This window comes from Haliotis rubra, unplaced genomic scaffold, assembly GCF_003918875.1.
Source record: "Haliotis rubra isolate DU_JTF1 unplaced genomic scaffold, ASM391887v1 Scf80, whole genome shotgun sequence".
Lineage (NCBI taxonomy): Eukaryota > Metazoa > Mollusca > Gastropoda > Lepetellida > Haliotidae > Haliotis > Haliotis rubra.
Window position 1 is genome coordinate 308900 of NW_025767524.1, and position 27369 is coordinate 336268.

General features: G+C 38.0%; 4 protein-coding genes across 5 annotated transcripts in view; 2 read left to right on the forward strand and 2 right to left on the reverse strand.

Moving 5' to 3' along the window:
• Positions 1-3372, reverse strand: part of LOC124261513 (poly [ADP-ribose] polymerase 1-like) — a 46669-nt gene extending 43297 nt beyond the window's left edge. The window contains exons 1-4 of the mRNA XM_046695830.1: positions 3214-3372; positions 2499-2519; positions 1847-1970; positions 611-729 (exon numbers count right to left, since the gene is read on the reverse strand). Coding sequence (XP_046551786.1) covers positions 611-729; positions 1847-1970; positions 2499-2519; positions 3214-3333 — 384 coding nt within the window. The 5' untranslated portion in view covers positions 3334-3372. The remainder of the gene's footprint in view (positions 1-610; positions 730-1846; positions 1971-2498; positions 2520-3213) is intronic.
• Positions 3373-4536: 1164 nt separating this feature from the next.
• Positions 4537-20231, forward strand: LOC124261511 (protein YIF1B-A-like). Of its 2 annotated transcripts, none has more exons than XM_046695829.1 (10): positions 4537-4583; positions 4675-4705; positions 8617-8736; positions 10745-10884; positions 11713-11817; positions 12325-12403; positions 12896-12953; positions 13572-13727; positions 15147-15240; positions 17670-20231. In XM_046695829.1, the coding sequence occupies exons 2-10, from the start codon at positions 4678-4680 to the stop codon at positions 17826-17828; spliced, it is 939 nt and encodes a 312-aa protein (XP_046551785.1). In that variant the 5' UTR covers positions 4537-4583; positions 4675-4677; the 3' UTR covers positions 17829-20231. The 2 variants fall into 2 exon arrangements, with proteins under 2 accessions (XP_046551785.1, XP_046551784.1); XM_046695828.1 differs by having other exon boundaries at positions 4553-4583; positions 4675-4711.
• Positions 20232-21706: 1475 nt separating this feature from the next.
• Positions 21707-26476, reverse strand: LOC124261574 (signal recognition particle 9 kDa protein-like). The gene is made up of 3 exons (XM_046695902.1): positions 26301-26476; positions 23979-24047; positions 21707-23016 (listed from the first exon to the last, which is right to left on the reverse strand). The coding sequence occupies exons 1-3, from the start codon at positions 26370-26372 to the stop codon at positions 22921-22923; spliced, it is 237 nt and encodes a 78-aa protein (XP_046551858.1). The 5' UTR covers positions 26373-26476; the 3' UTR covers positions 21707-22920.
• A 163-nt stretch (positions 26477-26639) lies between these two features.
• LOC124261562 (protein enabled homolog) overlaps positions 26640-27369 on the forward strand; it is a 68096-nt gene continuing 67366 nt past the window's right edge. The window contains exon 1 of the mRNA XM_046695884.1: positions 26640-26887. Within this exon, the coding sequence (XP_046551840.1) occupies positions 26883-26887 (5 nt within the window). The 5' untranslated portion in view covers positions 26640-26882. The remainder of the gene's footprint in view (positions 26888-27369) is intronic.

Below are 27369 nucleotides of genomic sequence, written 5' to 3' on the forward strand. Positions count from 1 at the left end.
GTGAGTGAGTGAGTGAGTTTAGTTTTACGCCGCACTCAGCAATATTCCAGCTATATGGCGGCGGTCTGTAAATAATCGAATCTGAATCAGACAATCCAGTGATCAACAGCATGAGCATCGATTTGCACAACTGGGAGCCGATGACATGTGTCAACCAAGTCAGCGAGCCTGACCACCCAATCCCGTTAGTCGCCTCTTATGACAAGCATAGTCGCCTTTTGTGGCAAGTATGGGTTGCTGAAGACCTATTCTACCCCGAATCTTCACTGGTCTATCCTGTAAGAATAATCATCATGACCTAAATAAGTTCTATGACAACAGCCATAACATTTTTCTTGGATTTTAAGGTTGGTCTACAGAAAAGGCATGTTATATGATTATCTTCTGTAAACTCAAATTTGGGTGGGCAGGCAAACTGTAAAAGCATTTTCCATGACTTGAAGAATGGCTTCATAAGAACGCTAATCTATGTTTAAGTCAGAAAACACCCAATTTATATCACATTAGTTTATCTTTCACTTCTGGTAAATACTGCAACAAAAAGGCTTCCAAAATATTCTTTAATTTCTTTTGTGCAAAATATATATGTATCAGCAGAGCAGGTGTGAACCTTGTCTATCTTGCTTTCACATCCTCGACACGTGCTGCGACCTGACTTGGCATACTCGGTTGTGAAGTCATTGTAGCCGGACCCTGGCACAACATTATCCCCAGCTGCACCTGCTCCACCTGGCAGAGAATATATCCTTATAAATCATAGGGTGTTAAACACGTGAATCATTTTTCAGTACAAGCATGCTCTAGGCAGGAATGTTGCTGAAGACAGTGAAAAAATCACAAATTCAAAAAATTAGTGACGATCTGTTTGTAAACACTGCACATAGTTAACAGTGAGCAGGGGGCTCAGGCCCAACTCCTGAAAATTCCATTCAGTAAGGTGAAATGGGGTTTAATGTCGTACTTCAGAATATTGCGCTCATATGACGACGTGCATGTGTGGGTACGTGTGGCTGCCTGTACTAGCCCAGACTGAAGCTGGTTTTACAGTGCTAGCTCACTGAGATACCATACTGCAGTGAAGCATGAATACCCCACTCAGACACATTATACTGACTCCGAGCCGACCAGTCCTTGTTGTACCAATTAATGCCAAATGCCAGGCAGGGATCAACAAGTACCATATTTTAACGTCTTTTGGTATGACGTGGCCAGGGATGACACAAAATGACACACATATGCCACTATAGACAGAAGACAGTCTAATCTTATGTGGTAAGCCAAAACAAATGCATTGATACGACAGTAGTAGTTAATCATTTTCAGGAGCAATATTGTCCTTTCTGGACAGATGCTTTTTTTACATTAAAGCAATTTCAAGAATTATTAAAAATGATTCCAGCACTTTTAAATAAAAAGAAGTTGCTATCCATAAAATGTGTCATGTGCTCATGTTCGTCCAACTTCTAAATGCCTTCCAAGAACTTTACTTTTATAGCACTTGAAGAATTTAGCAAGTTTGACAGAACAATGTTAAATTCAAGCACTTTTCAAATCTCTGCAAAACTGGCAGACCGAAAAACCAAAAAAACAACAAAGTAAAACAGATTTTAGAAAATAAAATGGCTGCACCATCACGAACACTATCAGTCTTACAACCTGATCCACTACTTAAAGGCCTTGTACAAGTATAGGTCACTGGTACACATATAATGGTACACTAACACTGAACCGAAATGGCGACCAAAATGTAGTAATACCAATATAATGCTCATCTTACAGTGGCCAGGCTGAATATTACTTATGGTATTCACCCCTATAACCAAGTAACATGAGTTCTCCAACTCACCAGCAACTTTGTCTTTAATCTTCTGCTGGTCGTCCCAACGGAGAGAATGAAATCCATGGATATCGTCTGGATTTTCAACTCTTGAACGTTTCCAGAAACAGGCATAGTGGAACCAGTTTGGGACCTTATAAAGATGAGACAGCAAACTTTTACAGATTGGGAAAACAAGATGGAACCCACCATGAAAATACAACCAGTTGGAATCAAAGTTAATATTTGATGAAATAAAACATACTGCATACCCTACTAAGATAAAACAAGTGGTGTGAGACAATTAGTTTTTTCTTTTGTACATAATAGGATACGCTTTCAGAAAACGAGATACTAATCAAGGAATGGATGAGGTGACAGCCTCAGCTGGAGACAAGCAAGCAATAGATTTTCTATAATGTTCTGCAGTTTCTCTGTGACAGAGCTATCCAACAACATTGATCAACTGCTTTAAACAACTATTTCTTAATATTTCCAACTGGATTATATTACAATTTGATATTTTTAAAGAACTGACTTTAAATTTGTGTGAACTGACATGGGGGCAGTGACACAATCTCATACAGTTTTTTGCACATGTAACAGGTCTTACATTTGCACCTCTTTTACTGGTCATGGCAGGCTAAATTCAAGTGTGTAACACACAGACTGTCTGACTTACCTTTCCATCAAAGTGGGGTGACTGAAAAAAAGGAAGAAATGAATATAAGTTTAAGTTTCAAGAAAGTACAAGAAATATAAGACTTCATAATTTTCCTCAAAACCATTGGAAAGAATGTCCAGTTATTGAAGGGTGTGGAAACAAGTTCACTCCACACTGCTGAAATGTCAAAAACTTACTGTCTGGAGTTCATGAGAATTTTAATTTCGGAATGAATCAATAAAATCAGTAAATAATGAATCAGTAAATGAAATGCAATTAACTACTTCTTTTAGAACATTTCATTTTAATAGTCTTTCGTCGTCGAAAGATTGTGACATTTGCGTCCCGTGCGTGGACCGTGATGCACATTTTGCGCATGTTGCATTATTTACACTACCCGCCCTGGCCTAACACGTTCGTTCATTGGTTGTTTCGTCGTCACGTGGTACAATCCAACTATGCCGGCATGAGCATGTTGAGCTTTCAGCTTACGAATATGTATATATAGTGTATACATTTACAGGCAAGATGATGACAAGGAAAATATCCACCTTTAACAAATTAAACAATAATAAATAAACAAAATCTTGCACAGAAACATACACTACCCTATTTCAATTGTTTAAAAAACCCTTTAGACCTATCTCTTATCGGAAGACGAAAAATAACAACATCGTGGGACATTACATTACAGACCATTCATCTCTTCTATAATGTCGTTTGTCTTTTATACCTGTATCATGATAGCCAGTCGGAGAGAATCCTGACCGATTGAGCCCTTGCATCCTTTACAGGATGACCGGCCACTCTTCGCATATTCAGCTTTGAATGGTAAATCGTGGTGGTCAGCCATGATTAGGAAACTGCCGCGGTTTGCACACGACACACACGAGTCAACTATGAGCAGATTATCTCCCTTCGCGCACCTATTCCAGTTACTGTTGTAAATTGAAATGCGCATAATGTGAAAAACTGGAATGCTTAAATTATTCTCAGAACATCGTGTACTCAGAGGCAAAAAGAGCATCCGCGAACATGTCCTTATTCACCACATTATATGATTATAGTATTATAAAAGGGGGTAAATCAAAACGTTTCATGTTTTCGAAGATTCTAGTTGGTGGTTTAACGCACTCAGCAGTATTCCAGGTATATGGCTGCGGTCTGTAAGTAATCGAGGCTGGACCAGACAACGCAGTGATCAATAGCATGAGCATAGATCTACGCGGTCGAGATACGATGACATGTGTCAACCAAGTCAGCGAAGCAGACCACCCGATCCCGTTGGTCGCCTCTTACGAAAAGCATGTGTTGTTGTTCTAACCCGGATCTTCACGTGTTTGTTTTCTCACATGATTTCTGGTATACAGGGTGCAGTTCGTTTCAAGTACTCAAACACAACAGCAACTGCCTTTGTATAACAGCAACCTCATGTTTAAAACATGTTGAATGGCAGTAGCATATCTAGGGTGTTTGTCACAATTATTTTTAAAAGTTTCAAAAATTAAAATTCTTCCCTACTTCTTCCACTTGGGTGAAACTAATTTCAGCATAAATACTTTCATATTATATTTTCACATACTAACACAAAATTTCATATTGTGAGTTTAAATATCATGCGTGCTAAAACTTCTTAAAACGACGTACGTGTAGGCCTACACATGTAAATAGAGGCACTGGTTTATGAATTAAATGAATTAACAGTGAAGAAACATGTCCAAAACTAACAATTTGTATGTATATGATGGTTGAGCCGATTGTTTTCATTCATATCTGAAAATCGTAAATTCTATTCTCCCTGGGAATCAGAATAAGCTATGTATATATCAGCAACTGATAAACAGCTGCCTAAAGTTGATGACCGTTGTGCAATGTTGTCAAGTTAAAAATGTCAAAATGGCTTTGTCATTTGATGCTATAGGAAACTGGCATTTGCGAAAAGGATTTGGTACAGTTGCTGTGTTCGCTGTTCATTCTCAAATTTACTGTCCATCCCTGTCATCTGTTAGGTACAAGGGAGGTAACTCTCAAGGCTTGAGTTAATGCCCCTGTCTGTCTGTGTGTCTTGCCAACTCAGACTCGGGTTTTTGACAGTGCAACGTGGTAAAATGTTCTTGCACGATTAATCGTATAGGCAGTTTCGACCTGTTTATTTCCTTGATAACTTGTTATTGAAAGTATTGTTTATTTTCAGAAAATGGACGTCCCATCTGGCTTCAGACAGCGTAAGTGTACGTCCAGTTTATTTGACGTCTGGATGTTGTGTGTCTATCGAGTGGCGTGCCAGCTGAACAAAACTTTCCCAAAAGCCTGAGCATTGTCCCTTGCACAAATAGCACTGTATTGTCAATGAGCATTTTCGTGCATGATGTATATACTGCATGGTGTTCCGTGAATGAAGTATATTCACTGGCATGATCTGATAAGTCAAGATTAGAAATATAAAGTTACAAAGCCTGTTGAAAGTTTATCACTAATTTGTTGTAGTGTCACAGTATAACCCACACACTTTTGACATTGAAGACTGACCAAAACTTCATTTATTTTGTAAATGGTGTGTGTGAGTTTTGGTGTGGACTCGGTCTCTGGGATCGTAGGATAGATAGCCCTCATTAAGTCAAGGTAGTAGTCTCTTTGTTGTTTTGTACAAGAGAAGAAAAATATTTATATTGAAATAAGATACAACCCAAATCATGTCATTTGTGAAGTCAGTTAATTTGTTAGGCTGATGTGTTACATTCTTCTGGGTGTGATTTTTTACCAATGACCTGAAGCTTGATATGTACTCCATGTACGTTTCTGTATGCAGAATCATACCATAGCCAAAATCAGAATACAGAAACATACCCTAGGACAGGTCTATTCCGCATTGTATGTTTACATTGAATTAACATTCATTCAACATGACCAGAAGATCACCATATTTTGTAGCTGTTGATGCATTATATAGAGGATGTTATGAACTGTACTAACAACAAAGCCTGGATATGGCTTGGGACTTCCTGACATTCTATTTGCATGTGTAAGAGTGGTAGTAATGATTGTTTCCAAATGTACAGCATTGCACTCCTTGTCCACATAAATACTGCCTGACCTAAATTATAATGCTATGCTTTGTAGCTTCAGTATGTACTAAATATACATGAACTCTAGGTTGAAAATCTAACTGTTCTACAATTCTAGACTTTGAGCATGATAGCATGGTTTAACATTTTTTAGATGTTTAGATGTATTTTTTCTTTTGTTTTGTTCTTGTTTCTAAGCATGTTCAGCATTCAATGTAACTTCTTTCCAATATGGAAAGGTAAATGATCTTGTATTTTTAATATTTAATTTTTTTTCTGTTTGGCTTCTTTGTCAATATTTAATACCATGTAGATTCAGTTACAGCAACATTCCTATTCATTGTAATTTGTACATGGGATAGTAGTCAGTACTTTCTAAAAGGGAGGTCACCAACATGTCTGATGATACTGTTATACAGGTTGAAACAATAAACATGCAGAATGTCCTTGAATCATTATAATCACTAACCATAAGCTATTGTTGACTAGTTGGCTTGTAGGCTTACATCTAACACTTACAGCCTAACTGTGAAGACAAGAAACTATTATAGACATAAATGTATGGGTAAAAGTGAAACCAATACTGTTTTTGGGGGTTATTTTGTGGAGTATTAGTGTTTACAATGATTTTTGTTTGGTTTCCATGGAAGTGTGAGAGTTATGTTAGTTATGAGCAACCTGCATGAATATGTACCCTTTGTGTTACATGTAGTTTTGAACTTCTGTGTTTAACCATAAGATGAGCATATCATCATGGGATGTTTTGTAACCAGTGTAGGTTCCAGGGCAGACGAGATCTTCACATAATGCTATGTCCTGTTTGTCATGATTAGAGTTCATTAGCAGCGGATAATTTGTTACAGTGGTATATATTATGAAGTAGAAAACAATATTCCACTACTCGATGAAAGGTTGCTCACTGCCACTTTTCTTTATCACTTCATAAGAGAAGATAAGTAGATCATCATGTACAACATTGACAAGTGAAGTTATGACACAGACACAGACTCGAATGAGTTGACTGATGCTCAAACCAGTCATGCTAGTTGATACCCAGTTTGGTCTGGTCCAAAAACTACAAAAGTGTTAGTCCAGAAGCAGACTAACTGGATATGACCAATGGTGATGAACAAATGCATGAACATCTGACTATCTCTATTGCCCGAAATAGAGGGAGGTCAGTGTCACAAGGGGAAAATTTAGTAATGATTAACAAAAAGTCCATATGTTGTTTAGTAGAAATTTGTCATTCAAACTGGACAAACAAACTTTACAGAAAATATTCACAGAATGTGTGCTCATTCATCCTAAAAGTATTCACTGCTACTCAAATTACCAAAGCAGGCTGTTTTGTGTGCTTATTCTTTTACAAAAGGGCAGGTAACTCTAAACTGTTTTCCCCAAAACAAACATACCAAGTGCATATGTCACACAAAGCACAGTTTGTATGAACGTGAAAAGATTTTAAGGCCTTTCAGGCTTGTTGAGTGCAGTTAGTTGTCCTTCTTCAGAACGTCTACGAATCTTTATAAAAACGAGTTTAAAGCCTTCGACAACTTCCAGGTTTATGAACAAAATGTGAACTTGTGTTATTTGGACCAAAAACAGAAACAATTATTGTTCTGGTGACACTTAATAACTTTGAAACTATCGTTTCAAATTTATGTCATCCTACTGCATAATAGTTATATGAAATCTTGGTATGTCCTGATACATCAGTGCATTGTCCCACTTTTATTTTTGTATATGATCATATTATTTGTATCTAATTTTCCCAGATTCGTTGATCATATTATTTTGATCAAATTTCTCCAGATTCGTTATTGAATAAAGGACTGTGCTTGATATTGTTGTGTGTTGGTCATGTGCATGGGTTTATGAGGTATTCAGTGTTCACGAATAGCGTCTGACCCTCTGACAAATCTGGCAGATTCGCCAACGTTCCGATAGAAGTCTACAACCCGCCAGCCCCAGTGTCTGACTGTATATTTCACAATGACTTTGACTGAAGTTGTTATATGTGACATGTGACACTTGTTGGCTATTTATAAATGTTATGTTTGTTAATAATTTCAATGCCAATTATAAGAAATGTTAAATCTGAAATGTGTGTTTAATTTTATTCTATGGGTCCTATGCATTTTCAGTGGGTCAGACAGACATCTGAAACTTACAGGACCCAATGTCCTGTTACATTGAAACACCCTTCGTGAACACTGGGTATTGCTATAGCATCATACATACACAACAGAACATGTAGATCCCCTAACAGGCAGATTCACTAACACAACAGCTGGCACAAGACGTCACACACAGGCATCCAGACAGAGGATAATCTGGTTCTTTGTTGATATTTTTGGTGATCATGTCAACTTAAATACATTAATTCTTGTTTACCTAGCTTGGATATTACACAGTCTCTGGCTGTTCAGGGGCTGAGACAACTAACATGTTGATCTGGTGGTCACAATGACTGCTGTATGGTTGTTACATGCATGATTGAAGTGAAATGCATTTCTCAGCTGTGACTGCGCCAAGAGTTACAACAAGACTGTGGTCATACAGTTTGCTGCTCTGTCAACCACTTGTTAATATTCTCAGCAGGTTACTTCATGGCCAGATGTGTTGAAGCTGAAATATTGCTCTCTGATGAAAAACAAAAAATATGTTTGTTTTACTGTATTTTACTTTTATAACTCAAATATGTTTTCATTAAACAGATTGTACAAGTAACATAGTAGACATTGTAGACTGTTTTGCTTACTAAGCATTTTACTCCTGCAATTGTTGTTGTCTTGATGTCAATGTTGTATGCACTCTCGGTGACTTTTGTGTACCTAAACATTGGTAAGTGTTTGCATTTCCTAAAGCTTCTGATAATCATACTTATATACCATAAAACACTAGCCAATTTATGTTAATTCAGTTTGCATATGTTTGTCACTACTATGAAATAAGTTTTCAAATGTAGCATATAAAACAAGTCTTGTGAAGATTATTCTGTATATTATTATGAATTATTAAATGATAGATAGATAAATGGTAGCTGCATGTGCAAATGTTGTCTACAGCTGGGCAGAAACGGAAGGCCAAGGGCACCAAGTCACAGAAGCCTCAGTTGTTTCAAGACACCAGCTCCCCACCACAACCAGGACAGTTTCCTCCCCCTGGCAACTATGGACAACCACAAGGTGGGTCAAGCAGGAGGACTTTCTCACTTCATTATTATTATTTTTGGATATTTACATAGCGCACATATCCACGCACTAGTGCATGCTCAAGGCGCTGGTATTTTTTCCCTAACTTTATCTATGACAACCCTTCAGAAGGGTAAATACTAGACACAATTGGGGCTGCAACAATACACTCCTGGTTCGATATGATACGTATCACAGTATCAACCGCTCTTTTTGGTATATTCAATACACAAAGCACAGTTTTAAGGAAAAAAAGGTTTGTTCTTTTTTCATTCCTTGACATAAAACAAAATAAAATAAGTCGTCAAATATATTTCAATGACTTGGAGTATAAAACAATACAAAATATCGTAGGGATAATTAGTGGTGTGATGATTCATCGATACACATCGATGCATCGATCTGACGGGCTGCCGATACAGTGAATCGATACAAAGGTTTACATTGCCGTATATCCCGATACGATACTTAAAATGGGCCACGATACATCGATGTTTCACTTTGAATATTGCCGAATCGCGATATCTGACAAGAAAGACTTACTTTTGTTTGATGATTAAACACAGCCTCCGTGGTGTAGTGGTTAGAGCGTCTGCCTGGAGAGCGGAAGGTCAGGTTCGATCCCCGCCAGCGTTATACCAAAGACGTTAAAATATGGTACTTGTTGGTCCCTGCCTGGCGCTCAGCATTAATGGGTACAACAAGGACTGGTCGGCTTGGACTCAGTATAATGTGTCCGAGTGGGGTATTCATGCTTCACTGCGGCATGGTATCTCAGTGGGCTAGCACTATAAAACCAGCTTAAGTCTGGGCTAGTACAAGCAGCCACATGCATACATATACACGCATGCACATGTTCTCAAGCACGACGTTAAACCCAATTTCACCTCACCTCACCTCACCTCACCTCCACCTCACCTCACCTCACCTCACCTTGATGATTAAAATATATGCATACTTATTTTCCCTTCATAAGTTTCTCGGACATTCTTGTGTCAGGAACTGTGTCAAACAGAGCACTCGCATTTTATTAACATTCACGAAGTCTGTATAAACTTAATTATCTCATTTCCGAATGAACATTGAAAAACACTGGCTGAATTTGACTAAATACTTTTAAATAGTTTTGTTTTTATCTTAAGGTCTTTTACAGTTGGTGTTAGAATTAAAGATTTCAGTATCGTGATACGTATCGTATTGCCACCCTTATATTGGGATTCGTATCGTATCGCAGCTTCCGTGCACAATACTTTGGCAATATATCGTCGTAACTAAAATTTTAGTATCGTGATACGTATCGTATTGCAGGTTGTATGCCAGTACCAGCACTAGGGATAATGGTGGCTCGCATAGTTTGGGAATGCCATCAATAACCTCCATCTTGCTCGTAACCATGGATTCAAATCTCACGCTTATCAGTGACAGCGATAGGGATTGGCTGAATTGCGCCAATCAGACCAGTCGTTATTTTGTTCACAAACACTTGCTTATCAGTCAAAGTGATTAGCTCGCCACTACGAATTGATTCAATTGAACCAATTACTAGAAGTCTCGTTGCATTATTTAGCTATATATCATGCTATTTACGGACCGAACTGAAATCAGCACAATCTGAACCATAAATCAAACCGAGAGTAAATAACGCTGTTTATTGAAAACCGCTGTATACCGTTGCAGCACTTGACACAACTAGCAAGTATAGACAGAGGTGTCACTGAATACTTGTGTGAAACATTTTGGAAGATATAAATGACACAAATGATTGTAGATTTGGACAAATATATTATTGTCCCTGGGTGCTCAACATCCCACAGCCTTTGTCGTTGGTTCTTTCAACACCCTCCCCGCCATGATATAACTGGAATACTATTCACAGTGACGACAATTCCAACTCACTCACAGCACCTTCTTCCGCCCATTTCATGTTAGATATTTAAAGGGAATACAACATTTGTCAGACTGTTAAATGAATCCTGTCCCTAGCGTAACTGTCTATTTGCAGGTTATGACCCAAGTGGAATGCCACCTGGTGATGTCAATCAGTTTCCTGGACAACAGTACATTCAAGACCCCATGGCTAACTTGGCAATGCAGTATGGCACCTCATGGGCAGGCCAGAGTAAAGATATGCTCAACAAGAATGTAAGTCATGTGCTCAGTGGGAAACATGGCTGAAATGAGTCGGTGGAGGCCCATATGGCCCATTGAAGGGAACATAGGTGGCCCTCATTTTGTCTTTGCAGAGGTGTGTCTGCTTGCATGCCAGAAGACGAGTCCGAGTCTGTAATGATAATGAATCTAGGTTTGTCAGCATTATGCCTGTGGTTGTAGGGTTCACTAGAGTGGTGAACTACTGAGACATGCATCACTTTGCATCACGTCCACATTCAGCTGAGACACCATCATATAACTGGAATACTGTTTGAACCGGCATGAAAACCCAACTCACTTGCTAAATAGCACCCTCCAACCCACCTAGTCCTAAAGGTACCATACCACTCAGGGGTGGAAATAACTTTAAAATTGATAGTGTACTCCGGTATAGTGGCACATGTAAAGTCACTTGCCCTGATATTTTTTCCAGTATACCGACCGTTTTCTTGCTGATTTTTAAATAAACAACATAGTTAACATTGGAAAGTCAACTGGACACCGGTACAGTGTGATATACAAATTTGCTTGCCCGACAGAAAAAAACACTGGACTCGGACGTCGGGCAATGGGTTATTTCCACCCCTGCCACTCTGTTGAGTGCCAAGATCTGTTTGCCGTGGGTTTGTGTACCAGATTTGCTCTGATAATGTCTTTTGTTGATTAACACAGAGTGATTAATGTTATTGATCTGATCACCTTGTACTTTTCTCACACATTTATCTGCCCTCTCTATTATTTTTGTGAATTAGCAAAATATAAGATGCTTTCTGTGGTTATACAGTATCATATTTGATCATAATACTGTTTTTCTTACAGATAGAACAGTATGTAGCGACGTCCAAAATCAAATATTACTTTGCTGTAGACACAGCTTACGTTGGCAAGAAGCTGGGGCTTCTGGCTTTCCCTTTCACACATGCAGTAAGTTGTTTCTTTGGAGGTCAGGGCGGTGGGGTAGCCTAGTGGTTAAAGCGTTGGCAAGAAGACCCGGGGGGTACAATGTGTGGCTTTTTCTGGTGTTCACACATGTTGTAAGTTGCTAAAAGCGCGAAAACCAAACTCAGTCAGTCAGTCTTTTGAAGTCAGTATAAGCAACCATTATATTCTCATAAAGGCCTTTAGTAAGTGTCAGCTAATAACACACAGTATTCTCTTTATGGGTGTTCCTTGAAGCCAACTCACTGCTTCATGTCAAAGATCACATTGTTGATAGCAATGACGTTGTCAGAACCCATGATTTTCAGATGTTCTTGTAATACCCGCTGATGTTGGCAGCTTGCACTGGTGTGAAGAAGTTCATAACTAGTAGAAATTGCTAAGCTTAGGAACCTTTAAGAAAATATTGCAATATCATGCTCTGTAATACTTCAATGTATAAATCTGTTGTATGTGCAAAAGGTGATGCCTTGTATCCTATATGGTTTATAGGACTGGTCCATTAAGTACAACCAGGATGAGCCGGTAGCTCCAAGATATGAAGTCAATGCTCCTGATTTATATATTCCAGGTACGTTTCGCTGTTCCTGTCTCTGTTGTCTTACACTCTAGACCAGTCCTTGTGTTGCGATTTGTTATTGAATTATTGCTCATTTTACCAATACTTCACTCTCAATTCATTCTGGCAAAGGCTTGCATTCTACACACTATGCAGACCTGTGAGGTGTAATCTGAAGCTAATTCATTAAAGAGGAAGGGCAAAGTGCATCTTGGCATAGCCGGAAAATGATGTTTTGGATTTCAATTAGACTTCTATTTCTCCCACAATAACTGTTATTAAATAGGGTACTGTTCAAGACAGCATTAAATTTAATTCACTCGTAGATGTCTACTGTAAAATATCTGAGGATGAATGGATTGTTTTTTTTGAGTCTGCAAAACTTTTAGCATCATCCCTATATTGTTAGCCTTTTAGCCTCTCCACATATTTTTAAGGTTTCTTCTGTGTTGTCATGTAAGGGTGAATGTATGTGATGAGACGTTGACACTGTTTCTGTTTCAGTAATGGCATTTGTCACCTATATCTTGGTAGCAGGTCTAGTACTAGGAACACAAGACAGGTATGTCCATGGAGTGAGTGAGTGAGTGAATGTTGTTTTATGCCTGTCATTAACAATCCAGATGAATATCAATATTAGAAAAATAATGGAATCTTACACTTAGTGTACCATACCACCCATTAATGTATGAATGTAGAATGTTTGGGGCACAGCAACATCCCCCAAACCTCCACCAGCCCCTTTATACTGTCATTTGTAATGAAATTCAGTCGGAACCTTTCTAAAACTTTGTAATCCAAGAACCTTATCCATATTGAAAGACTGACTCCTCAACCAAACACTGATAGATGAAGGAAAGTAATCAACAAAGTAATTTGTAGTTAATGGATGCATTGTTTTTGTTGGTAACACATCACACAATGAGGTGGTAATCATGGTTCTAGTTATGACGTGTTGTAATACGATTACATCTGTACACACCAAGTATCAAACTTGGGGTCATGCACCCTGATTCAATAGGAGTGCTCTGCCTCTGTTACTGTATAGTGTGTCTAGATGAACAGTAAACTATGTTTATAAGAAACACTCTTACATTGACCTGATGGATAAAACTAACATTAGTGGTTTGTTTGAGTTTGTTATAACTGTAGTTTATTGAGAGCAATTTGTGTTTTGCAGGTTTACTCCAGAGCAACTAGGTATCCAAGCAAGCTCTGCCCTTGTTTGGTTCATCATTGAGTTGCTGGTTGTCATGTTCACGCTGTACGTGATGAACCTGAGGACTGACCTCAAGTACCTCGACATCATGTGTTACTTGGGATACAAGTTTGTAGGGTAAGCTGTGGTATCATGTGTTACCTGGGGTACAAGTTTGTAGGGTAAGCTGTGGTATCATGTGTTACCTGGGGTACAAGTTTGTAGGGTAAGCTGTGGCATCATGTGTTACCTGGAGTACAAGTTTGTAGGGTAGGCTGTGGTATCATGTGTTACCTGGGGTACAAGTTTGTAGGGTAGGCTGTGGTATCATGTGTTACCTGGGGTACAAGTTTGTAGGGTAGGCTGTGGTATCATGTGTTACCTGGGGTACAAGTTTGTAGGGTAAGCTGTGGTATCATGTGTTACCTGGGGTACAAGTTTGTAGGGTAGGCTGTGGTATCATGTGTTACCTGGGGTACAAGTTTGTAGGGTAAGCTGTGGTATCATGTGTTACCTGGGGTACAAGTTTGTAGGGTAGGCTGTGGTATCATGTGTTACCTGGAGTACAAGTTTGTAGGGTAAGCTGTGGTATCATGTGTTACCTGGGGTACAAGTTTGTAGGGTAAGCTGTGGTATCATGTGTTACCTGGGGTACAAGTTTGTAGGGTAAGCTGTGGTATCATGTGTTACCTGGGGTACAAGTTTGTAGGGTAAGCTGTGGTATCATGTGTTACCTGGGGTACAAGTTTGTAGGGTAAGCTGTGGTATCATGTGTTACCTGGGGTACAAGTTTGTAGGGTAAGCTGTGGTATCATGTGTTACTGGGGTACAAGTTTGTAGGGTAAGCTGTGGTATCATGTGTTACCTGGGGTACAAGTTTGTAGGGTAAGCGGTGGTATCGTGTGTTACCTGGGGTACAGCTGTGGCATCAGGGACATTCCTATCCTTGTGTCAGTGGGTCACTCAGTACTCTGGGATTCAGATCCTTGCGTCCAGATAATATTTGGCGCTCATTTTTTATGTCCTTCAGCAGGATATTCTAGGGATATTGCTGGAGGTGGGATACATCATATAATACAACAGAAATACTTAAAAAGGGAATGTAACTTTTGTCCAAGCTGGAAAATGTTAACATGCGGTCGAGACTTCCTCTTCCATGTCATGATCACAAAATCGAAGTTGCAAGCTCTTCGTTTTTATGCAGTTTTAGCGATTTAAAGTTGCCGTTTTTACTGTTTCAGTAGCAAGGTATTATGTTTATGTTGCTATTTCCACAATTAATGTGGGCTTTTCTGCACTTTTCTGCACAGTGGCAAAGGTTTCTTTGGAAAGCCTGACACTTTGCATCTCTCCCTTCTCTGTCGATCCTTAGTGGAAACGTGTTTGGAACCCTTAGAATGTTTCCAGTTTCAAAATTCCTTACCAAACCTCCCCCAGCAGTTACCACCACCTTCCCTTGTCAATGTCATGGCTCTAGCTGATCATGACCAAAATAAACCAATATATTGATATGTTGCTGAGTGTTGTCCAGTCCTTTAGTGTTTTGTATTGTTGCAGAATGATCGTGTGTATGCTGGCAGGCCTAGTGTTACAACGTATGGGCTACTATGGAGTGCTGCTCTGGTTCAGCATCTCACTCGTCTTCTTCCTGGTAAGTCCAGTCACCCCTTTATCATCCTGGATCTGCCAGCACCATGCTGATGCTGGATTTCCTCCCACCGGCTCAGACCCATGAAGGTCCAGTGTAGCAGGCCATTTCTTCCCTGGTCTAAACTTTCCCCGGGGGAATCTGGCCTAGGCCAAACTTTCCCAAGGGAGGTTTTGTCCTAGGATATCCTTACCCTGGGGAAAGTTTGGGCTAGGCTAAACTCCCCTCCCTCCTAGGCCACACTTTCCCCTGTTTAAACTAGGATATTTTGTTCTGTTTTCTATGAAAAGTGGGAAGATTCTGGCCTAGCTAGGGGGACCCTTGTTCTTATATCAAAGGGGTGATTCTGGCCTAGCTAGGCTACTTCTTCCCCACCCTTGCTCTTATAAACCGACAGTAGGTTTGACTTATATTTTGGTACACATTTTTGCTAAATAAGTCCATTTTTACCTCTGACTTGGGTGTTGTGATTTGAATGCATACATATTTGAACGGCATATATCTCTAAATCCATCCTGCTCCTGCCGACATTCCTATGAAGACACATTGCATAAGTTCTTCATCTGTCCACCATAAGATGTAAACATTTTATCGCACATTTGATGGGTAAATAACATGTAATATACACAGGTTGCTTGCTCTCTTATCATGCTGTTTATTATCTAATTTTGTTCTATTTGATGTATAAATGTAATGGAACATTATTCACATAAGCTTGAATTGCTATGGACATCCAAGTAAGAACTGGGTATTTAGTTAAAGTTTCGAATATAGTAATGATTTTGACATAAGCCAATTTTGAGTAAGTGGGGATAAGTAAATTATTGAAATATAAAAATAAGTAAATGATAATATAAAACAATAGTAATGATATAATATCTTTGCTTTTATGCTTGCTTTTCTTTTTAATCTCACCTTATAGAAGGGTATTGAAACGAAAATGGGAACCATATGCATGTTATATATGAAGATGAAGATGACCTGTAGTGTAAATTGTTAATGGAACTTGACATCAACACAACAACCGGCCAGCCCCAGTGTCTTGTATTTTCACAATGACTTTGACTGAAGTTGTTATCAATGTGTCCCTTTTTCATAAACATGTTTGTTTATAATTTCAAGGTTGGGGAAGAAATAGCCAAATGCTAGGGCCAGAATCTCCCCTTTCAGATATATCTAGAACAAGGATGGGAAACAAGTAGCCTTTAAAGTTGATTCAAGGGAACTTGACATCAAAGTTATCTTATCAATGGTTCAAATAGCTTGTCTTGTTTTCAGACTTTTTTGCCTAGGGGGGAAAGTTTGGCCTAGGCTAAAGAATCTTCCCCTTTGATATAAGAACAAGGATGGGAAAGCGAGTAGCCTTTAAAGTTGATTCAAGGGTGGGGAAACTTTCCTGGGGAAGGTTTGGCCAGGGGTAAAATTTGGCCTGTTACACGGGTTAGAATATTGATCTTCAGTAACCCATGCTTGTCGTAAGAGGCGACTTACAAGGTTGGGTGGTCAGGCTTGCTGACTTGGTTGACACATGTCATCGGTTCCCAATTTTGCAGATCAATGTTCATGCTGTTGATCACTGGATTGTCTGGTCCAGACTCGATTATTTACAGACCGCTGCCACATAGCTGGAATATTGCTGAGTGCGGCGTAAAACTAAACTCACTCACTCACCCGCAGGCTCAGGAGTCCTGACATATTTCATATGCTATTAGATAGGGATGTCACAATACATAAGTTTCATGAATCGATACGTATCACGATACCCATGTCACGATTCCATAAGTATCACGATACCTATTTTTCGCGGCATTATTGCGTAAATTTAGTTACATTTTGAACATTAATATTTCATATTTTATAATTGTCCATGAAAAGATCAACATTTTTTATTCTCAGAGATTAAAAAGTTCCAATTTCCCATCATTGTGCATGAAAAATAATCATTTATAACACTCATAAAATCAAAAAACATGATACAATTGCAAAATGTAAACCATACATAAACATATTTAAACCGATACTTTCAAAACTAATTGTATTGTCTTAGCAAAAGTATCGATGTATCGTGGCATCCCTACTATTAGTTATCCTTGCATTTTCAAATACTATTCAACCCATGTCACTTCTTTCCATATTCCTGTAACTTATCTTACTTGGATTCCCTTATAAAATGACATTTGAAAAGGTTCTAATAATAAGATACTTTCCTATTAGAGTAAATGTCTCATTAAAAACACACTCAAAGCACTTTCAAGCAGGAATTATCATATCTGCATGTATATAAATAATAATCTTGTCTTACATTGTCAACTACAAATTGACAATGTTCCGTGATGTTGTTTGCGACCCAAGTCCATGGCCCAGGTCGTGATCATGTTGTTTGTCAACTTTCCATTTAAAAGACTTTCATACCTACCACTTCTGTGTTGCAGGTTCGAACACTGAGGGTGCAGATACAGCCCCACAGTACTGGGGACGATTTCTCTCGTGGAAACAAACGCAGCTTATATCTTATACTGACTATAGCAATATTACAGCCTTTACTCATGTGGTGGCTCACAAATCATATCATGTTTGGAAGGAAACAGTAGATGTGCACCAGGTGTAGTGGCTGGACCATACTTGTCTCTGCTGGAGGGCACAGGTGGTCCAGTGTCTTAGCGCAGTCAGTATCACTTGGCCTGGGTTCAGTCCAGACTCATCCTGGTGTGACCCTTGGTCTGTCAGCTTTGTACAAGTGCAGATGGATTTCACCCTTTGTGGTAAACTTCTAGGGTGTATGTCAGATAGGGATTTTCTCCCACATGAAGCTGACACACAGTGATACTGTTCAGAGCAGTGATAAACCAAAACTCTTATTTACTTGACTAAATAAAGAAAGTAAGTCATGTTGGACCAGGTGTTATCAGAATAGGCAGAGATCAGTGGAGGAATTGTGAATTTTTCTGTTGAATCCAATTAATGTATGCATGATGTAATGTATTATGATGATTAGAAGAATATATTCATCCTCAAGAAAGAATGTTTACGCTTTGTCTTCCTGGTATCGTGGGGGGGATTTTAGGTGTTTTACCTATCTCCTTTTGAAAATTCAACTGTACTAAGAAATCCACTATTTTAACAGTTCTTGAGAAAAGGAAGCTAAAAAGGACAGACCACCACCCAAAGGATAAAAATGTTGATCATGTTGAAAGAAATATTATATCGTGTCGATATTATTTAGAAAAGGTTCTTCAAATCCCGACCCCTGATTGTTTCTAGGCTTGTCAGCACCAAACTGGTGCTTCACCAAAGTGTTAAATGTTTAAAACTTACAACACTCGAAGTTTCCACATTAAGCTGACACATGGTGATAAAACTGGAATACTGTTCAAAGCAGCTTTAAACCTAACACTCTCAATGAGAATAAGTTCTAATACAAATATTTCAATAATAGGTCATGTACGTCGCACATAGGTAATGTTTTATACAGTATTATGTTGTTGTGCATGACTGGATCATTGAATGTACAGTTATACTGTTCGTCCTGAGTACCCACCTTAGCAATGGTTACTGTTTCAAACATATATACATGCTCTTGCTCTCACATAAGCTGAACTTCAGGGTATCGTTGGATATGTCAATCTGACCTTAGTTTAACAAAAGTTTCAGGTACAGCTGAAGCTGATGATCAAACCAGTTGGTATACAAACCCTTATGTTCACATGTAATTTTAAGATGCAAACAGGCAAGGGATAATCATAATTACCATCAAATAGTTATAAAATGTCATTAAATAGTCAATTTTGGTTTGTGTTTTCAATACATGTATTTCACTTTGTAGCCTAAAATGATTTTTTTTTGTCAAAAAATATATACAGGATTTGATTACATTGAATTGCTCTTTTCATACTGACAATTATCGTGGTGCTTAATTATTTTCAAAGTGTATGTATAGATTCAAAACTGTATCACATTGCTCCCAAGGAGTCATTAATCGATTTCAATAGGAACAATCAGATACTGATACTTTCTCTTTATGTCAAGAGCAGTTGGATTTGTGGTTTGGATTTGTCAAATTTGTTCAAGATCGTCAGAATCTATTCCTCACATCTGTAAACTGTGCTGTTCCCCCAAAACATTTTTTCTCAAGCTGTTTATCATTTTCTGAAAGCTGTGTAACTTCCTACTCTTATTTCTTAAAAGCAGTTTTTATATACATTGATACTTTCTATGCCATCTTCAGCTGTGTCATGACAAGATGGAGTTTTATTTTTGTGCTTGGTAAATTCCGTAACTTGCATTGTACAAAAAGCATGTTCATACTTCAACTGATATTAAAATTGTCATTTTCATTTAACATATTAGTTGTTATGCATGTGAAACTTGTAGACTATAGACGTTTCAAATGTTAAGTTGAATGTAGTGGATGATATTTCTAATAATGACTGTTCTGCCAAACATATTCCACAAAGTGCTGTATGACCATTTTATTTGCTGTGCTTGTCAAGATTTAGAGTTATCTCCCTTCCTTTGTGCAATGTTTTAAGTAAATGCTACCACTACAGAATATTTAGAACAGGTTTGATTTAAGTTATTAACTTTTCAAATAAATTCATCCTGATCTTAAACATCTGAAATTTACAAAAATATGTCTTTACTAAATTTGTCTCTGTTGAATGTTTACTTAATTCATCATCTTGTAATCCAATTCAAATTCATTAAAGTGAAATGTTCATCACATAATTTTCAAGTGATTATGTTCAGTTGATCAACCATTTACCATATGTTGTTTCTGTTTAGTTACAAAGGCTTGCCAGATCTTATTTATTGTGCTCAACCAAAATCAGTTGCAGGTGAATATCATTTGTCAAACACATGACATTCAACCTCTGTACATACAAGTCTGTAAATGTGTACATTACTGTGTGGTTGGTATACTTTATGGGGAAACTTTTTCGTGACTTTGTAATACAGTTGCAACAAAGCTTGTAAATAAAAAATGTTATATTGTTCACAAGGTGTTGATATTATTTTGTTTTTGCCTGGTTTAAAAACCAGCCCATTTCCATGAATTTTGGGCAGTGGGTCAGCAATACATCTTTATGGAAATATTCAATGTCATGTTTGCAATGTGCAGACATGGAGGTTTTGGAAAATTACAGTTTCAAAAGTTTCAGAACTATCAGTGTTCACGGCCACTGAATGTATTAGATCCAACTTGTTTCATCCAAATTTGACTTAAGTATAAATTCAATTTGTGATGATTTAAATGATGGTTCTCTTTGTCTTTCACTCAAAACACAAGATTTCTGGAAGTTTCTGATGATCATAAAGCTTTGATACTAGTCCTTCAACATCTCAACTGAATTATACCCATGAAGATCCAGGTTAGGATTGGTCTTCAGCAACTCATGCTTGTCGTAAGAGGATCAGGTGGTCAGTCTTTATGACTTTGTTGTGGAGATCGATGCTCATGATGTCAGTCACTGGATTGTCTGGTCCAGACTTGATTATTTACAGACCGCAGTGATATAGCCTGAAAATCGCTAAGTACAGTGTTAAACAACAAACAAAATGGGAAAGTTGATCAGTTGTTTCTGAAGAGTGACCCATCTCACTGTGTCATCCTGCCCTGAATTCAGGGAACTGCCTCCTTTTTTTGCATGTAATTAATACACCTTTCTAAGCTTTGAAACACTTTGTTACATACACCTATGTTTTGATAGCACATGTGCATGTTTGTCATCAGTATATCAGTTTAGTTTCCTGAAAGCCTTAAATTTTAAATTACATCTTATGTTTTCACAGGTTCAGCCATGAAGTACTTATCTTCAGCCCAACTTTCATGCATTCAATCCTGTCACTTTTCACCAGTTAAGAAGTTTCCATGAGCATTCTCGGAGAACTCACTGGCTGAGATGCTGAGCCTTCCTGGGTGATCCCAAGCTATGTAATTTAAAAAATGTGTTTAAGTGATTTAAATTTCATTTTAAACACTATTTCAAACATAGTGCTAAGACCCTGTCAGGGACAATATATACCTTGTGTACTGTAACATTATATACATTTTCTACCACTGTGGATCCAGGTTAGAATTGGTTTTTAGCAACCTACGCTTGTTAGAGGCGACGACAGGGACTGGGTGGTCAGGCTCGCTGAATTGGTTGACACATCATACCCCATTTGCATAGATCGATGCTTGTGCTGATCACTGGATTGTCTGGTCTAGACTCGATTATTTACTGACCACAGCCATATAGCTGGAATATTGCTGACTGTGGCGTTAAACAACAAACCAACCAATCTACAACTGTGGATGCCAGTCATGGCATGAAAATCAAAATGAACATCTTAGCAAGACTTACTTCATGACTAACCTATAGTGTGAGTTGTCATTACAAACTTGGTCAACTAGAGGCTTCAAAATGTTGCATGCAATAGTCCATAACTTTAGCTGGTGCTCTTAAAATCAACAACAACACATGGAAACAATGACAGATTTAATATTTACATGATAAATAAATGACAGACAACTGTGGTCATGAGATGTACTACTAATTCGTTCCATTACAAATACTGAGGGGTGAATGGTTGTTTGTCCACAACACTTCCACCAATGGTAAATGTCACGTGCACAAAACCTAAAAGCTTGAGAAATTCAGCCCAGAAGATACATAAATATACCAGTACACACCTATTTTGTGTGTAGATATGCACTGGCTCAATATTTTAGTGCTGTATGTCAAAACTATAATTTTCTCTATTACATAATGTCCCTTGCATTTTCTTAAAAACAAATGCTACTAGTTCACACTAGCATGATTAGAAGCTGTTAGCCACATCAAACTACATCAGTCCTCATCTCATTTTGAACTAGTGGGTTATGGCAAATAGCTAGATGTTGATAGAAATGGATTTTCACTCATATGGTAGTAATGGACTGGTGGCTGTGTCTAACCCTGACTTGTGTAGGGATGTACAAGTTTACATCACTCTCCTAAATGGCGACAGATTGATATACAAGACATACTGTCTCCCATCAAACAAGATCCCATTTATACACTCCCCATTACCTCAAATATCAACAAACACACTTGTTTTCATATCATCTTGCAATCAGTTGCAACTCAAACTTCATGATCATTCTTTAACACTAACATCTCAATAAAAATTACGTACCACAGAATACTTTCATATTACTACAGAATATGTCATGCTATCACACATAACGATAGTATCATGAAAGAATCTTTAAGAAACTGTGTTGTACAGATACATGTGAGGTATTATTTATTCACAAAAGTTTTTAATGAAATAAGAGAATGGAAATCCTTGCATCTTTTCAAAATAGCCACATAAGCATGTTTCTGTAACAAAATTGTCAAAACGAAAATGATCAGTCCAATAACATGGTAACACATAGACAGTAGACAAAAAAGAAGACTGAAAATAACAGTGACAAAAAAGATATCAAAAGATTTGCCATTTCTCAAACAAAATCTTAACCTAATATCTTTGTACATTCACTTAGAAAAGAAACTGATGGTAAAAATAAACATGTATACTTATCCGAACAAAAGAATTTCAATCGGCTCCAGCTTTGTGTTGATATCCATCATGAATGTTCACAAAACAGCGACATGTTTATCTTGACCGCCATCACTCACTCATCAATCATCCATCCACTCACTACTACACAGTTCACTTTTCCTTGGATGCCATATGCCTCATTAACTGGCTTGTCAACTTCTCTAGTTTCTTCACATCCTGTGCCTGTTCTGTCTTGAACTGCAAACACTGAAAGAAAATATGACTTAATGAACAAGTGAGTAGGGTTTTAAAGCAGTATTTTAGTTACATCACAGGGTGTCAACTCAAAGTGATGCAGACGTCAGAGGTTTACCACTTCGATGATTTTGGTTCTGGTGAAACCTACCAGCACGGGTGTTAAGGTGACAAACATGAAACAAACACAGGAAATTTGAGACTCAAACCACAGGATTCTGGTGTCCAGTGCTGCAACCATGATTTCCTTGGAATGGGCCACTTGGCCCCTACCTTTAGAAAATGTGGGCCAATAACCAAAAGTGAAAAAATCTGTAATCCTTCTCTTTGACATTTTGTCAGCCAAAACGATTTGATGATCAAGTCGAGTCAGTGAGTGAGTGAGTTTAGTTTTACCGCCGCACTCAGCAATATTCCAGCTATATGGCGGCGGTCTGTAAATAATCGAGTCTGGACCAGACAATCCAGTGATCAACAGCATGAGCATCGACCTGGGAACCGATGACATGTGTCAACCAAGCCAGCGAGCCTGACCACCCAATCCCGTTAGTCGCCTCTTACGACAAACATGGGTTACTGAAGGTTCATTCTAACCCAGACCTTCACGAGTCTACTCAAGTCAAGCTCCGTACAGCAAAATGAGCTCCTTACAGCAATTCATATTACAGTTTCGTTTGCAAATAGACATACTAGCAATATGCATAGCTTAGGAAGCCTCATTTTGAATTCTGGCAGTTACACAATTTTGTTACACTTCCTGTATTTGTTGGGAAAGACATGGAACAATATTGTAAATGTTATTATTATGATGTGGTTTTCAGATTCAGAAGTAACAATAGAATTATCTAAATTGAAAAGTATATTTTTCTACTTTGTTCATTTCTAGGGTTGTTGGATCCATAAACCATAGAATAAAACAACAGACTACTCAAAAAGACACAGTCAAGAAACGGTTATCATGCCATTACACTTACCACTCTATCATCTGTCATTTTCAAGACCAGTTTTCCTTCACTGTGACGATACTTTATGACAAATCGACACTGAAATCAGAAATACATGAATTTTCAGAAAAACAGATAATATTGGGTTATTAATAATAGTACATTATTCTAAAGAGAGTGAGTGAGTTGGGTTTTTTTTGCCACTTTTAGCAATATTCCGTCAACTTCATGACAGGGGTAACCACAAATTGGCTTTACACATTGTATCCATGTGGGGAATCCAACCCTGGCCTTTGTAATGACAAGCGAATGCTCTAATCACCAAGCACACCTAGTGCCCCTATTATAACGAGAAGTGGTCAGTGTTGATCTGACTATTTTCACCTGTTCAAGTTACCCAACTATCCACCATCTGCTTGTGCTAAATGTATGACGATCCCACTAAGAAATTTATAATCAATTATAATTACACAGAAGTTTCTATTCCAAACACTCATCATGACTATTGCCCTTGATCACTATCAAATATCTTGACACTTGCTAAGTAAAAGAGTGAGTCCATGTAGTGCCTAAGTCAGTACATTACCATTCCAGCTGTGGCTGTCAATTTAAGCCTGTAAATATCTGAGACCTGGACAGACACAGCTACATTTGAGAGAATGTGAGCAAGGATTCCTACAAAGGAATACAGGTTAAAGAGGGTTCAAATGGATATATTTATAAGCTTGTATGTGCTTAAGTTACTTGAGTAGCATTGCATGATTTCTATGAATGTTCATGTAAAATGAATTTGCTTACTGTAAACAAGCATTGTCACTAAGGTGACATAATCCCCCGCCACAAATTATCAAATCAAACTTAGAAAGTAATGAAAGTTTAAGATGAAGTTAAATGTCAAGAAAAATATGACCAGTCAACCTCTCTTGATATCTTGCTCTTTAGTTGTTCAAACACATTAACATTTTCAAGACTGACTTTGACCTTGACATGAATGTCATAGTGTATGAACTATGCAAAAATGGTACTAAAGAAATTGCTTATTGAAAAACATTCAAGGAAAGTCTTGAAAGTCTATGAAGACAATCCAGTGAATTCAGGTTAACATGCTGAAATCTTCAAAGTGTCGAAGTGACCTTGAAAATTAAGTGAAGGTCACCAAAATCGACTGGGCCCTGCGCCTTCCCTGGATGAAGCTTGGTGTCAAATATGGAGAAAATCCAGTGACTGGTTCTCGAGGTATCTCGCTGACAAGCATAACATGCAGGTTAATATGCTGAAATTTTCAAAGTGTTGCCATGACCTTGAAAATTATGTGAAGGTCACCAAAATTCACCTGGGCCCTGCGCCTTCCCTAGATAAAGCTTGGTGTTGAATATGAAGAAAATCTAGTTAATGGTTCTTGAGATATCACGCTGACAAGAGTAAAGCGTTAAAGTCCCCTTGTGACCTTGGAATGAAGGTCAAGGTCACCAAACCTGACTGGGACCTTTCTTATACTGTGATGAACCTAGGTACCAAATATGACTAGAATCTAGTCACGGTTCTTAAGATATTCCAATTTGTACGGACCGAGGGAGCCTTATACTATATCCCCCGCTTCACGCTAAACGCGTGGCGGGGGATATAGTATTAGGCTCCGTCCGTCCGTTCCATGAACAACATGGACATGATAATGATGGGGAACACCAGCATTGGGCTTCACACATTGTACCAATGTAGGGAATCAAGTTAAGGGTTTAATTATTGAGGCATATCTTGAGTCACATAATCATTGATAATGGGATGTTTTAAACAACAGTTTGTTTAAAATATCATTCAAAGATCATTACTTAAGAACATAACACAGTGAAACACTCTGTCAAGTAACCTTGCCTGTTGACAAAGCTAACATTTTCACTATAAAAGCATCAGTATATTTAATACAGTTTTACATCACTTTTATCACAGCTGGTCACCGAGAACAGTCTTCTCACATAGTGATTGTGTAGGGAATATAACCTGGACAGGCAGCACAATTAGCAAACACTAAGTTAACTAACATAACCAACAAGCCATTGTACACCATATTATGTGTGTTTTTCCTAGAACATATGTTTACACCTTTTAACACCATTCTTCATTCGATACAAGCTATGGCATCAACTTTAATTATTCCATGCTAACTCGCGTGTCCGTCCTTCTTAACTCTGTATAAGTCCTGTCAAGGTTGTGCCATTGCAAGAGATGATGTGAGGGTGAGGATCCTGGTTTATTCCTCATTTCCACGCCATCTAAAATTTTCTAAACGATTCTGACAACTAACTACACACCTTTTAAACTATTATCCTATTATTTCTCAAAACTGCATCTCACCCTAGATGGATCGTTGATATATAATCTCTCAGTTGCTTTCGCAAATTCTTCCCACGTATTGAAATAAGTCATATTCAGTCAAACTTGCTGTGATGAGATCCAAATGATGTTAACTTCTGTTTCTAGCAGATGGACAACTCAGTTCAGCTTCCACGCGCACCTTATCTCGCGTTGACTTCCGGTCTCAAGGACCGAATTTAATACGCTATACAAATAATATTTTCAGTAGTGTTTTGGTATGATTTAATTTTTATTATACGCCTAATATACATATTAGTCATTTATAATGCAACAATTGTTATATATCGCATAATTGATATCATTGAAGTGATACGGACTCAGATATCATGGCGTCTGGGAAGGAAGTGGATTTGTCGCAGTGACCAATTGACAGTTGGACAGAACGTCAAAATTTGGAACTAGTTTTAAATCTCGGTAGCCTTGTTTAGTTATCATATGTTAGGGGGTGATTTACAAACATTCTCGACTAGTTCCTCCTAGACATTCTTATCATAAAGGAAGAAAATACCTGCCGAGTTAATCCCACATTATTCTCTGCAGAACAAAACAACAACAAAAAACATGAGGTAAGTTGACTGCATTGCTTAAACCGCACCCAGATATGAGATTATAAAGTTCATTGATACGGGTTAGAATACGCTTTATCAAAAGGACGGGTTGCTTTACGAAGTTTCCTTTCAAATACTGTGTATATCATTCAAATGCTAATGCTTTGAAGCGAGCTTGTGGGAGATCTTATGAACGTTGTAGTTAGGATCCACACGTGTATTGGAACTGTTGTTTAAGAATATTAATAAGTAGTTGAAACATAACAGCGACAACATATTGAATGGTTAATCGAACTAGACTCTTGAAATAAGAGTAAACTGGTAGATCATATGTCTAGATTTGGCCATATTGGCTGACGATAGGCTGTGTAACAACTCTCCAAGGAACATACATTAGAATAGTTATATAAATGTTATTGCTTTAGTCAACACAATAGCTAATGAAAAAAAATGAATATATGGCTAGGAACAGCTGATATAAACATGTTTATTATAAGCAG